Below are 16,402 nucleotides of genomic sequence, written 5' to 3' on the forward strand. Positions count from 1 at the left end.
CAGCATGAACAAACTTCAGACCATACAGCCACCATTGAGACTTGAGCCTGAACCTTCAACCTCCATTGAGACTTGAGCCTGATCCTTCAACCTCCAAAAAAAAAAAATTAGTACAGCAGCAGACCAACAATTACAACAAGGCCCGCAGCAGACCTCCAATAACTTTCCCCAATCCAACAGCAGACTTCCAATACAGCACACCAAAACATCATTCAAACAATTGCAAAAAGGCCAATATGCAGCAGCAGACTGAAGCCTATTCGTTGATCCCATATAGCAGCAGCAGAGTACATATATAGCAGAGCAGATTTGAAGCACAGCAGAGCAGCAACCAGAAATGAGCATGCTTGACCCCATAAACTAAGCCAGAGCAACAAGCCAAAAATAAGGCAAAGCATAGCAACATTGAAGCACAGCAGAGCAAAAGTAGCCACCAAGAAGATATGGTAATACCACAGACTGACCAAAATCCTGCATACCACAGCTTGACCAAACTCCTGCACCCCAGTTTCAAAAAACACCAAACACCACCCCCTAAATGAGACTTTGATACTATCCAGAATACAATATATGTCGTCCACTGAATACTGTAGGCCTCTATAACTTTGCTTACAGCAAAGTGCAACCCTCACTTTCACCATCTCAGCCAATTCAGGCCCATCAACAATCTTATCATTAAAAAGGCAATCATTCCTACCTTTCCAAATCATTCCTAGGTGTGCAATACAAAAGAATACATATATAAACTAGCCTAGGATTTGGGGAACAGAACGCCTACAACACCCCACTCTGATTGAGCATCTGCCAGCATGGCTTGGGCTTGGTCCAACTCAGCTTTAGTTGTCTGAATGGATGCAGAACGATGTCTAATTTGGGAGAGCATCATCCTTGCTTCTTGATTAAGCTGGTCGTGTTGCTGCTGCAGATGAGCCTTTCTTTGCCGGACAGAGGCAAGTTCTGCCATGAGTTTGGCTTCCTCAAGTTCAAGTGCTGAGTGTTGCTGAAGAATGGCTGCAGAGGTCTGCTGGCTGAGTTTGAGTGAAGTAGATATGGTGTGGGCTTCGTTTAGGAAATCCTTATTGGTTTGAATATCCTTCGAGCAAGTCTGAACCATCTCTGAAAGGGTTGGCCATTCTGTGATGATCTTGGCCAATTGCTTTAGTTGAATGGGGTTGAAAGGATTAGGGGAGAGGTTTACAACAGCAGAAAGACAGGCCAAGGTTTCATCAGGTTTGTGGAGAATGATTTCTTCAACTGGGGTGTTAATGAGGTTGATGAAGGTGGTTAAGGTTTGTTGAGTTTCAGCATCAAACAGATGTAGCCTTTGAGGCAATGGGGATATTTCGTCTAGATCTTGTTGAAGAATAGAAACTTCGGCCCAAATATCCTGGCATGGACCGACGGCCTGTGAACATTAATAGTTTGGTGAGAATATATGCTTGCAAGTAATAAAGAGTAAATAGGATGAGGTTGGAAATGGTAGTACCTGTCCTGATAACGTGCACGCAGACGGTTGGCCTTGTTCAGCTGTGGTTGTCGCATGAGGACGAGTTGTTTCTGGTACTGATGAGATGGCAGCATCAGCGCCTTGAGGGTGTTTCTCTGGTTCTGCTAGCAGGGGAAAGTCATGAGGACCTTCAAGTTCTGTCTCGCCCATTGGTCGTGGAGATGAGTCCTGTATTATGTCCATCCCTGTAAATTGGAGAACAATACCAGTTACTTAAAGAGAAGTTTTTTTTTCCCAAACGAACAGTAACATTTGTATTTCTATTTACCTTGGTTGTGGTGAACTTCTGGTTGAGGGGATTTTGTGTTGTCATCTGTTGGAGAGGATTGGCTGTTGATTGAAATGTCAAATTCAATCCTCTGAGATTCTTTGTTTGACGTTTGGGAATTGGAGGGGTTGGATGGTGATGGTTGAGGGCTAGAGACAGAAGGGACAATGTGTTGAGGAGAAGTGGAAGGATGTTGTGATGCAGACTGTGTGGATTGCTGTGGCAAAGACTGTGAAGCAGGTTGTAAGGGAGTTTGTTGCGATGCTTCAGGTGGTGGTGGAGTTGGTTGTAAAGTGGGTTCTGTGGGTACATTACTGATTGGACTGGGAATTTGATGAATGTGTTGAGGAGAAGTGGAAGCATCGTCATCATCAGCAGCAGCAAGGAGTAATCTCCTTCTTTTTCTCTGCACAAAAGTAAGTGATCAGTCGGGCGTGAATGCAAATTCAGATGCTGTAAATATGTAAAGTGAAGGCTTACTTGGTAGAGCTGCCCTGAAGGATTTGATGTTGTTTCGCCAACCATTTGGCTGAGAGGGATATCCCACTCACTTAGGTCTGTGCTTAGAGCAGGAGCAGTGGAAGGCTCTTCTCTCTTCTTCGCCGTGACCTCTGTCTCAGCAGGGGTACGGGTGGTAGCTCCTCTCTGTGCTTGTGTCTGCGCGGCTGCGAAAGAGTCTGCCATTAATTTCGGAACTGAGGGGGTGTTTGTCTGAGTAGTTGCATCCATTGGATCCTTGCCTTTACGTTGGTCCCTAACCAATGGTTCAGCAGCAGGCACAATTTTGGCTGTCAAGGGTTAAACAAGTTAGTGTTGTAGAGAAAAAAACAAAACAAATTGCATGACACAGTCAGGGATATGAAGTATATGAAGGAAGGATACCTGTAGCCTTAAGCTTGGAAGGCGAGGATATGCGGCCCTGAATATGAATACAAGTATCGTTAAGGCAGCTTTCAAGTGGCTTGCAGAAAATAATGGCAGTCATAAGTCCCCACCAATGGTCAAAAGCAGCCGAGCAGTCCGAAGCAGGTTTGAAGAAGAAGGGGCCAAAATCTTGGAAAAGTTTGGTGTTCTCTGTCAGAATGGATTCAGCTTGTGTAGGATCTTTCAAGTGGATTCTGGACCCAATCTCCTCATGGATGGTTGGGTGGAAATAAGGATAAGGGATAGCCTGGGAAAGACCAAATTTCCTGGACCATTGATTGGGACAGTATGTCTCAAAACTGCAGCTGGATAGCTTGGCGGAGGATATGGAACAGCCAACCAAGACATGTCTACAGGTGAGAATGTGTCTCCAACTCTCATTTTGTTCTTGGACTTGCTCATTGTGTAAATCAGAAGGGTCTGTGAAGAGGAAGCGAAGTCTACTGGAGGAGAATTCAAAGTTTTGAAATGGCATGTACAGGTTGGACGGTCTCTGGGAAGGAAGGTTGTAAAACATGGTAAGATGATTTGTGAAAGTGAGTTTTGAATGGCTGTTATAAGTGAGCAGTTGCTCAGCATAGGAGTGGCAAACAGGTTTCAAGGTGTTAGGTGGTGGGGGTCGTGCCTCAGGGAAATAGGCATACAACCAGGCCTGGAAGAGCCAGAAGGGGCCACCACAGTTGCCAGAAATCTTCTTGTCGACAAAGGAAAATAGGGCCTTGTAAAGGGTGGCAAGAAGATAAGGGGCTAAAGCCATAAGTTGGCCGTCTTGCATACACAAGGCAAGGGGGAGGTATTCTTTCGTGATCTTGTACCCAGGGACACAAAAAAGAAACTCACAAAGCCAAAGTAAGTAAAAAGCAGTTCTTTCTTTGTCATCGACAGGGGAACCACGCTTGCCTTGGTATTTTTTGGCAAAATCTGTATAGCACATGTCAGTGTTTAAAGTAAATGTCACTTTTGGAGGCTCAAGGAGAGCATGAATTGGATTGCCCAAGATTGGCAGACCAGTCAAGTGAGCTACATCTAAGATGGTAGGGGAAATCATACCAAAATTGAGGAGTAGGGAGTTACTAGACTGCGACCAAAAGCATGCAGCAGCAGCAATCAGCCCTTTCTCCACGTCATAAATTTTAGTCGACAGTCTAATTGCTTCAGCAATGCCCTGGTGCTTCCATACTTCGGCGTCGTGACCTTCAATTCTCCTGGCCCAGCTTCGCCAATCAGAGTCTGGTGACCTCCACCCTCTGAGTGGGTTTTTGCTGACATTCCAGTTAGTCCACTTGAGTCCAGCTTGGTTGAGAAGAAGGTTCTCACCATTACCAAGGGGATAGTATGGAGCTAGCTCGTCTGGGAAGTAAGACGCGAAGGTAGGGCCTAGAGTAGCCTTAGCGACAGAGCTTGGGCTGGGCAATAGGGTTGCAGCAAATTTTAGAGGAGCGATAAGTGCTCTGATAGGGTCCGGGAAGCGGAGTAGGTCTTCATTGTTCTCCTCAGATGGAGATGGTTGAGATTTTTTCGGTGCCATGGCTTAGGGTTTTGTGGTGCTCTGGTTTTGAACGGCAATGGTTGAGAAGAAGGAGTACAGTCTGGGGAGTTCGAATCAGAGGGAAATGAAGTGGTTTGAAGTTGAAAGGGTGGGTCTTTTATAGCTTATGATGGGGCCAGTATATTTAAAAGCTCTTATATTGGGCTGTACTTTATGCTTGTTTTGGGCCCAAACAATGGCCCCCTCGTTGAAGTTAAATATCATATGACTTGGACCCCCATGACCCCCTCTCTCTCTGATTGGCCACTTTTTTTTTTTTTTTCAATTTCTTATTTTTTTTCCTTCTCCAAACAGCAGCCCCCACGTGTGTGTGTGTGTGGGGGGGGGGGTGGTGGTGATTGGGGGGGTCTCAATCACTTCCGCAATATTTAACTTGAACATGGGGGCCATTGTTTGCACCAAGTTTTGCCAGTCTCTGTCGACAGATGGTCCACTTAATCGAGGGCATGTGGCCAAGTCTGAAGGAATGTCCACGACCTGAAAGTGGGCTCTCTGCATGTGGGTCACCTAGAAGTGATAGGGGAAGTTTTTACCACCAGTCACGGAGTTAGCGGGCACACTTTCAGGAGGAAGCATGAGACAAAGCAGGAGCCTTGCTCTGTCGACAGAAGTTTAAAACAGTTGGTGGCCATGAAATAAACACAAGAAAAGGGAGCTCGACAGATAGAAGTGGAGGTTTAGTATTGATATCCGTATACTGTTTTTGTGGCCCATCATTGCATGATCCTACACGTCTACACCATAACTGCCACTGTAACTGCCCCGACTTCGAATCTTCAAGTCCACTCTGCCAAATATTGACTCTTCCCTGTCGACCTTCCTTTTCACCATTGTGGGGCATGTCCCTCATCATTATGAGACAAAAATCGACAGAATATTGTCCACTAAACACAACCACAGTCCTTGCAAACTGGGTCAATGAACCGCAACACTTGGCCACTCACAGTTACTGCCCCTGACTATGAATCATCAAACTCTGCCAAATATTGAATTTTCCCTGTAATTTAATCAAAATATATTCAATGTCGGTAAACTTGAAAATACGTTTGAAATAACCTTTTTCTGTATTGTAATGACTTAAACACAATTGTTGTCCTACATTTTACGTAACGAAAATACACAACTTGTTTATATCAAAAACAAAATATACATCTCGGGTTTATAATCCAAAAAATGGGAACTACTTTTTTTTAAAAAAAAGTTCACTCATATTTTCACCTACATTCTGATTGGATATTAGATTAAAAATTCCTTTTTGCACCTATTTTTCCCACATCCTCCCAACAGCTGCTCCATTCAACTAACATTGAATCTTGCATGCCACCTGACTTACACGCTGGAGCAGTTACTAGCAGTGCTCATGGATTTAGTGGCCACCCTCCAACAGGAAACATGAACGAATTGGGAGTCTGTATCTGTCGAGGAAAGGCTAAAAGGACCTGGGCACAGGTGGTAACTTCAATTATATGCACTTCGACAGGTGGCAACTTACTTTCTACATTGTAACTTCTGTGTAGTTTTTTCCCTTCTACTTTCTACTTTGTTACAAACAACACAACAACTTACTTTCTACTTTCTACTTTCTACTTTGTTACTTTCTACTTTGTTACCATCACTTCATCGAAAGAAGTCTTCATCCATTTCAGGCATTTGAACCAATACCACAATTGCTTGATTTTCTTCTTGAACTTGTCAACTTTAAATTACTGCTTCGTTGCTGTCCATATAGGCCCACCATAATTTTACTAACAATAAACCCATAGTAAACATTAAATAATTTCACAACTCCTGTTCGTAACTCGTAATTCATATACCGATCGGCATGGAGATAAAGTAACGAGTTCGTTGGGTTACTTTCTCCAAGTAACACACAAAATTAACTGCCACTTGGATTATATACAAAATGCATGTGCTGGTATGTAATTTTGCAAACCCACTTGGACAAAATTCGTATTTTACTCGAAATATAATACTAATTTACAGACACAAGTCATAACAAATCAATACGAAGCGAAACACATCGTTAGTTGATAAACCACACCGCAAAAAAACCCTTCAGTTAGATCCAACCAAATATGGAACAGAAACAAGCAACCCGCAATAGGAATCTTGGAATACAGACATAAGCCAATTTCCCACCCAAAACAACACACAGACAACCCATATATATCTCACCTCACCTTCAGTTAGTTTTGAAAATGACAAGTCACTGCAAACACAAATGACAACATCACTCTAAACAATATGGGAAATTTACAACTCGTGGCCTTGTACATAAGTAACGTTGTGCCATTTCCTGGCATTGTACATAACCAATTATTTACACGTTACGTACAGCAATCCGTGCAAAATGAAAACTACATACATTATTTCCATGTGTTTTCAATAGCTAAGGGAATAAGTAAATCATACAAATTATACAATTACCTGATTCACCTCATCAATTGTGTTCGAATCATTTTTCCACACTGCTGCTTCAACACTACCGTATTGGCCCACAGGCTGCTTGGAATCAGGAGAAACATCAAAAAATAGTCGCCGTTGCTTAATGTGCGGTGTACTTGGATCCACCAACCCAGTTTTGCAGCGAACGGGCAATGACTCCGCATTGTACTCACGGTCAGTTATGTGGGGTGTATCTGCATCTGAGTTATTACCCACTGTTCGGCTAAACCGAACCTTAGGACACGTTCGCTTTGTGTGCCCAATGCATTTGCAATTCCCACATTTTCTTGGTCTTCGACAGTTGGACGAGGCCCGTCCTGGGTTCCCTTTTGTCTTCACAACATCAGGATCTTCTACTCCAAATTGTCGACAGAATGAATGTTTCCCTTTGTCTCCATTCCCACCGTTCAAATTCCTCTCATATAACTCCTTCATCCGGGTCGTCATTGGAAGACATGCATCCCTAGCAGCCTTGAAACCTTCCGTTGATTGCGAGGCATAGAAACACATTTCGTTGTAGGAAGAACACAATATCCCATACCGGGCCGTCTGTGTTGTAGTGCTATCAATTGAGGGTTGAGGCCATTGCTGGCCATCCTTGCTTGCAGCCCTTGTCCATCTATGCAGCACACAAGTTGGGGGAATTTGCGTTAAATTTTCAGCTTTCATAACACATATCATGTGGCAGCAAGGTAGCCCCAACGACTCAAACTTCATGCAAGAACATCTCATTGCAGCATCCATTGGACTGTGTGTTACTATCCATGATCTGTCCTTCACTCTGTACTTATGAATATAGTAGCATTTCTGACCATCCGGCAAAGGGAACACATCCTTCACATTCAACTTCCCCTCTTCTAAGATTTCATCACGGAACATTCTAAATATATTTCGGGTGAATAGCTCAGCTCCATGTCTCTCTATATCTCGCAATGGAGTAATCAATACCGGAAAAGTGTTATTTGTTTCAGCATCATCTCCAGCCTCGTTATACCTTATCCTTGCAAGAGCCCGATCATAGTGCCTAACAAATTCATATAGCTTCAATTTGTGTTGGAGGAAGGGATTGAAATAAGCATTCATACACTCCGAGCGCTGAGTGCTCTTCATCCCAGCAAAGAAATGTCCACGCATATATGCCTCAGCCCACATATGACGCTTCTCATATGTCTCCAACACCCAACTGTTGGTTTGAAGTCCAAATTCTTCGACCATTGTCGTCCAGCCATGCTCAAACTTTGTCTCATCCGTTTCCATGTCCATGCACTGCTTGAAAGCATGTGCAAAGCCACTTATGTGAACATTTGAAACAGCATTTTTCCCAAGATGCCAATTACATAATCGATGTCTTGCATCTGGAAATACTCTTCTGATTGCCTCTCGCATCGACTTATCCCCATCTGTCAGTACGGACACAGGTGCTTTATTCCCATCGCCTCCATAAATGTTTCCAAAACCCATGTGTATGTCTCAATTGTCTCATTAGCTAGCAAAACACATGCAAATATCGTGGTCCTAAAGTGGCTAGTCACACCAGCCAACATGACAAACGGTTTCTTGTATGCATTGGTTCTGTAAGTTGAGTCAAATATCAACACATCACCAAACTTTGCGTAGTCGGCCCGCGATTTCGAATCTGCCCAGAACAGATTTTGTAACTTGTTATCGTTACACACATCATACTTGTAAAAAAAACGTGCATCAACATCAAGTTTTGCGCATAGGTAAACCAACGCACCCTGCGCATCACCATCCTCAACTTCTGCTCTACGTTCGGCTTGAATATGGTTGTGCAGATCCGTGCGGATGAAACCAACATTCTCATAAGACCCGGACTGATTTACCATATAGTCCATGATTTGGCTAGTCTTCACACCGACATTGCGCATAGCCATTGCTTGAGCTTTGTCACCGCTGTTTAAACTGCGATGTGACCTCAGATACATCACACAGTGTTGTTCCGCCAATTCATGGTTGTGGTCTGCGACGAAGTGAGTCACAACATACTTTCCCCCTTCACCAGCATCCGCATCGTACCGTATGCGAAATTGGGCTTTGCAACCTACTCTTGTTAGTGCCTTGGGAGCTCTACTCTTCTCAGCAACACGGTCCAAGTATTTTGGTAATCTCTGACCTTCCCTTGAACACAACCACAGCCTACTAACGACCTTTCCCTCTTTATTTGTGTTAAATCTGGATTTTCGTATACTAAATCCCTTGGCTTTAGCATACGAATTGTAGAAATCTTCTCCATCTTCGACCGAATCAAATTTCTGTTCCAGAATAGCACGTTCAACATCACCAACCATGTCATTGCGATGAGCATCGTCAACCATTTCTTTTTTCACATCGGCTCCGCCATCTTCAACGTTCATGTTGGTTGCTTCTTCATTGCTCGGACCAGCTTCGCAACCATGATCAGGTTCTGCCCGACTTTCATTCATCAAACGGATGTCATCTGCTTCATTTGGAATGTCATAACCATCACCTTCCCTTTTAACTTCCGCTGGGGCCATACTGCACATGACATTACTACCAACAATTACTTGATGACCGAAAATTGTTAACACAAACACAAACATGACATTTTCACACGGGTTACCTGTTTGTGCAAACACAAACACTCGCTTGAGAAACAGAAAGAGAAAGGTTAGCTGCCAATGGAGGGGTTTCCGTTGGAGCGAAGCGTAGAGCGGTTGAAGTTAGGATGGGGGTTTAGTTGAGGGAAAATAGCTGAAGTGAACGGGCCAGAGAGACAGAGAGGGAGACAGAGAGAGGGACACAGCTCCATACCTCATATCTAGTTCGAGAGAAGGGCTTCACTTCAGCAATGGAACCAACACAGCCTTCTAGTTACGTTGTTGTTGGAAATCGCCCGTTATACTGTTCCCTACAGAGCTTCGCCAATGGAACGAACCCAATAGGGGCTTCTCCCTGTAATGGAAATCAACGGTTACACTGACTCAACCTTACACAGAGAGGAGAACAGAGAGAGATAGAGACGAAATACAGAGAGTGAGTGGGATGCAATCATGCAAATACAAGCATTAACCGGTTGCCCCGGTTTCAACTTTTTCAGGATTAAACAATTCAATGGTCTTGATCAATTATTGTAATCTAACGGCTAACAATTGGGTTGCATATGGTGTGCAACCTTAAGGGGGTTGCACACTTAAGCATGACCCTAAGTATAAATGCAAACAATATCATAGCAAAATCTTTCATCCCCTATTTCTTGGCCAGATGATTATTCGATACGGTCACGTGATATTCTATGGTAACATAATTAGTGAAGAAGTGAAGTCTTAACTATTTGTATTGAATAATTGAAAAATATGAAATAACACAATGAATAATGATTGATAAAAAAATATATAATCACGTGATACTCAATAATGTTCCTTCATGGCATATGCATGCTTTCCCTTTCTATCCAGTGCTATATGTAATGCTCCTTTCATTAGTAAGTCACTACTTTTTTTATTATATAAGTTTTTAATGGAGTTAGATGAGAGCCTATTTAAACATACATGTACTTTAATGTTTAAGAAATTTGAAAATATTATATATTTTTTATTACACATATTTTTATGTAAAACATATGGCTCTGTTTGGAAGAGTTTTAGAAATGTAATTCTACCTCTTGATTTGTACTTGGTGTTTGGTTACAGTTTTTAAAAATTAATTTCACATCTATTTTTAAAAACTCTTTCCAAGGTGGAAAAATTTGGGCTAACCGGTCGTCCCCCGAACGTCCGGCCGATCGTCATCCGGGATATTTGGTCGGTTGACCAAAACAGTGCAATTTTTTTATTTTTTATTTTTATATATATAATTGGCACCTGTTATTTTTTATATTTTAAATAAAAAAAATCGGAATTTCTTAAATTTTTTTTATGACTTTTGAATAAAATTTTAAGTTATGTGTTTGGTTATGAGTTGTAAGTTTTTGTATCAAATATCATATGTTACATCAAAAATTCTCCACTCAATTCGAAACTCTTTTCGAAACTCATTTACCAAACAAAATTTCGCACTCAAATCATAATTCCAAAACTCACAAACTCAAAATATAACTCCTATTCTCAATTATATTTAGAAAACTTTACCAAACGCTATCTATAATTTTTTTAAATCTCCTATCATGGATTTAAAAATGTACATTAACAAAATCTTCAAATATCTCATAGTCGTGATTGCATTTAATGTTAATATTATATTCGACCAAAGCCGCCTTGGATAGTGAGTGTGGGGTGGGGGGGGGGATTTTAATGGGAGACTTACGTACACGTCAAATTTATTATTTAGTAGGTCTTGTAATAATTAATGACATTTTTCATCAAATATTATTAAAAAAGTTATTAATTATTAATTTTCAGCGGTAGTTTAAAAATTGTCACAAAAAAATGTTATTAATTATAAGTTTTAGTGACAGTTTAAATAAAATTGTCACAAAAAAGTCACTAATTATAAAATTTTAGCAACATATACAAACAATCATCATAAAAAAATAAAAATAAATAATTAACGATTTTACTAGGACTTATTTTCAATAGATTTTATAGGAATTAAATTTAACTATTAAGACCAATGGGTAATTTACTTTATTTTTTTATTCATTAGGAAGTAAAACAATTGTCAAAATAGCAAGTGTGGGGCTTTTACTTCAGTAGTTCGGATTGGAGGGTTAGGGGAGGAATGGAGAGAGGGAGAAGGTGGTGAAATTAAAAACGCAAGTAGCGGTGGCAACCAAAAAAATTCATCTATTAAATGAAAAATAAACAAATTACCCCGACTATAACCCAAGTAAAGTAAGGTTTGCTGCTAATCTTTTTTTTGAAACAGCAAAAGAAACCTTTATTGATGATCAAACCATACCAGATGAGATTACATAAAAAAAAGGAGAGGAAGGGGTTTGGAGAGGAACCAAACCCAAATAGGAAAGGAAAAAACAAAGAAGAGAACAAGCAGAACAAAGCAGAATAGACAAAATGCAAACAAGGACCTGTACACAGCTCCTCACACACCATCAGAACACTTCCAGGGGCAGCAGCAAGAGATTCAGCAAACCATAACAACAGCCCAGAACAACATATGAATAGGCCTCAAGGTTTCCTGAAATTTACTCCCAAAGCAGTAGTTGGTATGCCTCAAATTGTTCAAAAAATACAAGCAGAACCCAATAAAGAGACAGAGCCAGAGCACAGCTGAACTCCCTATAAACACCATACAAGCAGCCCCGAACAACCCAAACAGCACAGAGATAAGCTCCAACAGATGAACTCCACCAGCACAAAGGTACCAACTGATGAATTCCATGAAAAACCAGAAGTACACAGAACCAACAGGGAAGATCTAACCGACAGATGAACTCCACCAGCACAAAGACACCAACGGATGAACTCCAAGAAAAACCAGAAGCACACGTCAATTAGATCAATAGTCTTTCTAGTTTCTCCTTAAATTTCGGTTTGGGCTTTGTATTTTGAATTTCGTCAATTTAGTCCTTATACTTTCTATCTCGTTCCATTTTGGTTCTTTTTGCTTTATAATCTTGACCTTATGGTTTTAGTTATTATATTCTTGCTTTATAATTAGATCAATAGTCTTTCTAGTTACTCCTTATAATTAGATCAATAGTCCCAAAAATCTCAATGTCAACATAGCAATCACTACGCCAAAACAGGGCATTAACGGCGGTAACGAAAACCGTCGTTAAAGGTACTATTAACGGCGGTAACGAAAACAGTCGTTAAAGGTATCATTAACGGCGGTTTTGTTGCCGCCGTTAAAAAAACCGCCGTTAATGCCCACTTTTAACGGCGGTAACAAAACCGCCGCTAATGCCCAATCATTACCGCCGTTAATGACGGCGGTCTTTGCCGGCGAAACTCCGACGTGCTCCGGCGAAACTCCGGCGAGCTCCGGCGAAACCATCTACAATAAAGTAAAAGTAATGTTTAAATATTTATTTAGGGAATATATTTCATGAAGAGTGGCTATGGTAGAGTGGTTAGTGTGGGTGGATGAGAGGTTGAGGGTTCAAGACTTGGGGAGTGCAAGAAGAAAGAATTATTTTTTGAAAAATTTGAACCTATTTACGGCGGTAAAAAACTGTCGTTTTTGGTCCTATGTTACCGCCGTTTTTGGTCGACTTTTAACGACGGTAATTTACCTTTTTACGACGGTTGTACTTTTTCCGACACGCGCATAAACGGCGGTAACAAAACCGCCGTTAATACCGCAGTTAAAAACTTTAACGGCGGTTTTACAGCCTTTAACGGCGGTAAAAAACCGCCGCTAAAGCCCAATTTTGGCGTAGTGAATCTAGATTGAAAGTATTGAGTGTTTCTTTCACAGATCCTGTGAATCATATTAGAATCGAACGCAACCTTTGTTTCTTCATTGATGTGAGTGTTTACTTACTAGAATCGGTTGAGTTTGGCTTCTCGACTTTGACAGGTGGTACTTTTGATAAAAATAGTTAAATTATGGCAATTTAATTCAAATTTTAAATTTGAGTTTACTGTTCCAAGGGCATAGATAATATTGGACTTTGATTGGAACAAGATATTTATTAGCTACCAGTAAATAATTGGAATAATAGTTATCCCTTGGATGGATATACATTCTATTTGAAATATTATGTTATGGATGGATTTTATAATATGATTTTGTATTATCTTTCATTAGATTCTAGATGGGTATGGGGATGTTGATGTGCTTAATCTACAACTGCAATGGCTGCGACACCAAACAATTTATACTACTTACATTGCTTTAGATAAGGAATGTTTTTGGATTCTTTTGTGAAATCTCATTGAATTAAAAATAGAATGGGAAAAAAAAATTACATTCTAATTATTAAACTTAACAAAAAAAAATTATTTTAAACATTTTATATATACTTACATTAAGTTTAATGATTAATATATATATATATATATATTTTGTCTTTTTTACTTAACAAAAATAGGTAGGGCTATAAGCAAATCGAGTAGAGTCAACCTTTAGTATATTTGGGCTTACTTATTAATATTTTAACGAGTTCAAACTCGAGTTCAAGCTCAGTAAAAATTTAACGAACTGAATTCGAGCTGAGGTTGCTCAGACTTGACTCGAGTTCAAGCCTCTTCATGAGACTTAACTGTGGAAAGTTATGAAACCATAGAACAAAAACAGATTCTTCTATTGATAGCTCTCTATTTTCATACACTACAATTTACACAAGATAGTATTTATATATATATAGGTCTAATACAATATTCTAGAATCTCTAACAGTCTAACAGAATTCTAGAGTTGGTTACAACTGCAACACAAGGACTGCATAACTACTTTAGTAACGGCTGCTTCTGCTTGGCTTGTGGCTAAAGTGTGGTTTGAGCTGAAGGGGTGTGCATATGTAACTGTGGCTGAATTGATTATGGCTGAATTGATTCAGTAGGCTCAACAGTCCCCTGCAAGCTGATGGGCGGCTCAAAGACCATGAGCTTGTCCTTGAGATACTGAAATCGGGAAACAGACAAAGGCTTGGTAAACAAATCAGCAAGTTGATCAACAGTAGGGATGTATTGAACAACAAATTGTTTAGCCAAAATTTTTTCACGGACAAAATGACAATCGATGTCGATATGCTTTGAGCGAGAATGAAATACGGGATTAGATGCCAAAGCCATGGCAGACCGATTATCACACCAAAGCACAGGTGTAGTAGATGAAGAGATACCCATTTCAGTGAGCAACATTGGAAGCCAACTAAGCTTAGCAGCAGTATGTGCTAAAGCACGATACTCTGCTTCAGTGGACGAACGGGATACAGTGGCCTGTTTCTTGGCAGACCAAGACACCAAATTATTTCCCAAAAACACACAATAACCAGAGATAGACTTTCTATCATGGATATCACCAGCCCAATTAGCATCGGAGAAACCATGAAGATCAAAAGTACTTGGAGTGTAGTGCAACCCATGAGGGAGAGTACCCTGCACAAACCGTAGAATTCTTTTAACAGCAGCAAAGTGACCCACGGTAGGAGCATGCATGTGCTGACAGGCTTGATTAACAGCCAAAGAGAGATCAGGTCGAGTAATTGTAAGATATTGTAAGGCACCAACAAGACTCCGATAAATAGCAGGGTTATCAAATGGAAGGGAAGCATTTGGAGGAGTGTTGGGCTTGACAGAAATAGGAGAGGAACAAGGTTTACAAGCAGAAAGACCGGCTTTCAAAAGGATGTCCTTGGCATATTTTTGCTGAGACAGAAAATACCCTGCAGTGGTAGATTGAACAGATATGCCAAGGAAATAGGAAAGATTCCCTAATTCCTTCACAGAAAAGGCAGTATGCATGTGAGTGATAAGATGCTGAATATGGACCAAATTATTGCCAGTAAGCAAGATATCATCAACATAGATGAGTAAGTAAGTAACAGAGGTAGAAGTTCTTTGAATGAAGAGGGAGGAATCACATTTACTATTGACAAAACCTTGAGAAAGTAAGAAGGTAGAAAATGTGGAATACCAGGCCCGGGGAGCTTGTTTGAGACCATATAAGGCTTTGTGAAGTTTGTAAACATGAGAAGGACAGGAAGAGTCTACAAAGCCTGGAGGTTGAAGCATGAATACTTCCTCATCAAGAATGCCATGAAGAAAGGCATTGGAAATATCCAACTGCTTAAGAGGCCAGTTATGATAAAGAGCAAGACAAAGGCAAATGCGAATAGTAGGTTGCTTCGCAACGGGGCTAAAGGTTTCATGAAAATCAAGCCCTTCCTGTTGTATGTACCCTTTGGCTACTAAACGAGCTTTATATCGGGCAATAGATCCATCGGAGTTTCTTTTCACCTTGAAGACCCATTTACACCCAATAGCAGTTTTAGTAGGTGGAAGAGACACTAAGGACCAAGTGCGTTGTTTCTGTAAGGCATGAAATTCTTCAAGCATAGCCTTATGCCAGATGGGTGAAAGTAAGGCTTCCTTGTAGGAAGGTGGTTTTGAATCTGAAAACAGAGGTGTAGTTGTGGCTAAACAATGAGGTGAGGCAACAGATTTGGATCGAGTGATCATAGGATGGATATTAGAGGAAGGAAAAGGGACAGGAGGTAGTTGGATAGCAATGGACTGAATAGGAATGGAAGATATTTGAGGAGAAGAAACAAAAGGAAGAGAACCAGAGGAAATCTGATTTTGTGTCTGAGTATGGACATGCTGAGATAAATTCTGATGCGGATGCTGGGACGGAGAGTAATGAGAAGCAGACTGTGAGGGCTGCTGAGGCTGTGTCTGAATTTGTGCCTGCTGATTCTAAATAGGTGCCTGCTTGCTGATTCTGAATAGGTGCTTGCTGATTCTGAATAGGTGCCTGCTGCTGATTCGGTGCATGAAGCTAAAACTGTGCTGACTGATTTTGGGCCTGTTGAGGTTGTGCCTGTAGATTGGGTGCTGGAAGCTGAGATAAATGTTGCAGATTCTGTGAATCAGAGTGGGACTGCTGGATCTGGGAAGCAGACTGGGGAATGTGGATCTTGGACTGCACTGGAGAAATAGGAGAAGAAGAATATGATGGAGAGGATGAAGACCAGAAAAAAGAACGTAAATGAGGAAGAGAAGGAGCAAGGGAAGAGGAGGAAGCAAAAGGAAAAATATGTTCATGAAAGACAACATGGCGAGAAAGATAAACTTTGCCGGATTTAGGATCAAGACACCTGT

General features: G+C 40.9%; 1 protein-coding gene across 1 annotated transcript; it reads right to left on the reverse strand.

The window, feature by feature from the left end:
- Nucleotides 1–212: 212 nt before the first annotated feature.
- LOC114297191 (uncharacterized) lies at nt 213–4,227 on the reverse strand. The gene is made up of 7 exons (XM_082908877.1): nt 3,540–4,227; nt 2,658–3,119; nt 2,256–2,563; nt 1,776–2,181; nt 1,487–1,692; nt 784–1,405; nt 213–697 (listed from the first exon to the last, which is right to left on the reverse strand). Exons 1-7 carry the CDS (start codon nt 4,225–4,227, stop codon nt 213–215), a joined length of 3,177 nt encoding a protein of 1,058 aa, XP_082765003.1.
- Between the last annotated feature and the right edge of the window lie 12,175 nt (nt 4,228–16,402).

Source organism: Camellia sinensis, chromosome 2 (assembly GCF_055761805.1).
Source record: "Camellia sinensis isolate YWXY chromosome 2, ASM5576180v1, whole genome shotgun sequence".
Lineage (NCBI taxonomy): Eukaryota > Viridiplantae > Streptophyta > Magnoliopsida > Ericales > Theaceae > Camellia > Camellia sinensis.

What these genes read in the sequence shown, in the direction of transcription:
- LOC114297191 (XM_082908877.1), bottom strand. Translation starts at nt 4,227, where the DNA reads ATGGCACCGAAAAAATCTCAACCATCTCCATCTGAGGAGAACAATGAA. An exon ending in AGAAGTTCACCACAACCAAG is followed by an intron (nt 1,693 to 1,775) that starts GTAAATAGAAAT and finishes TCCAATTTACAG; the next exon opens with GGATGGACATAATACAGGAC. An exon ending in CGTGCACGTTATCAGGACAG is followed by an intron (nt 1,406 to 1,486) that starts GTACTACCATTT and finishes TAATGTTCACAG; the next exon opens with GCCGTCGGTCCATGCCAGGA.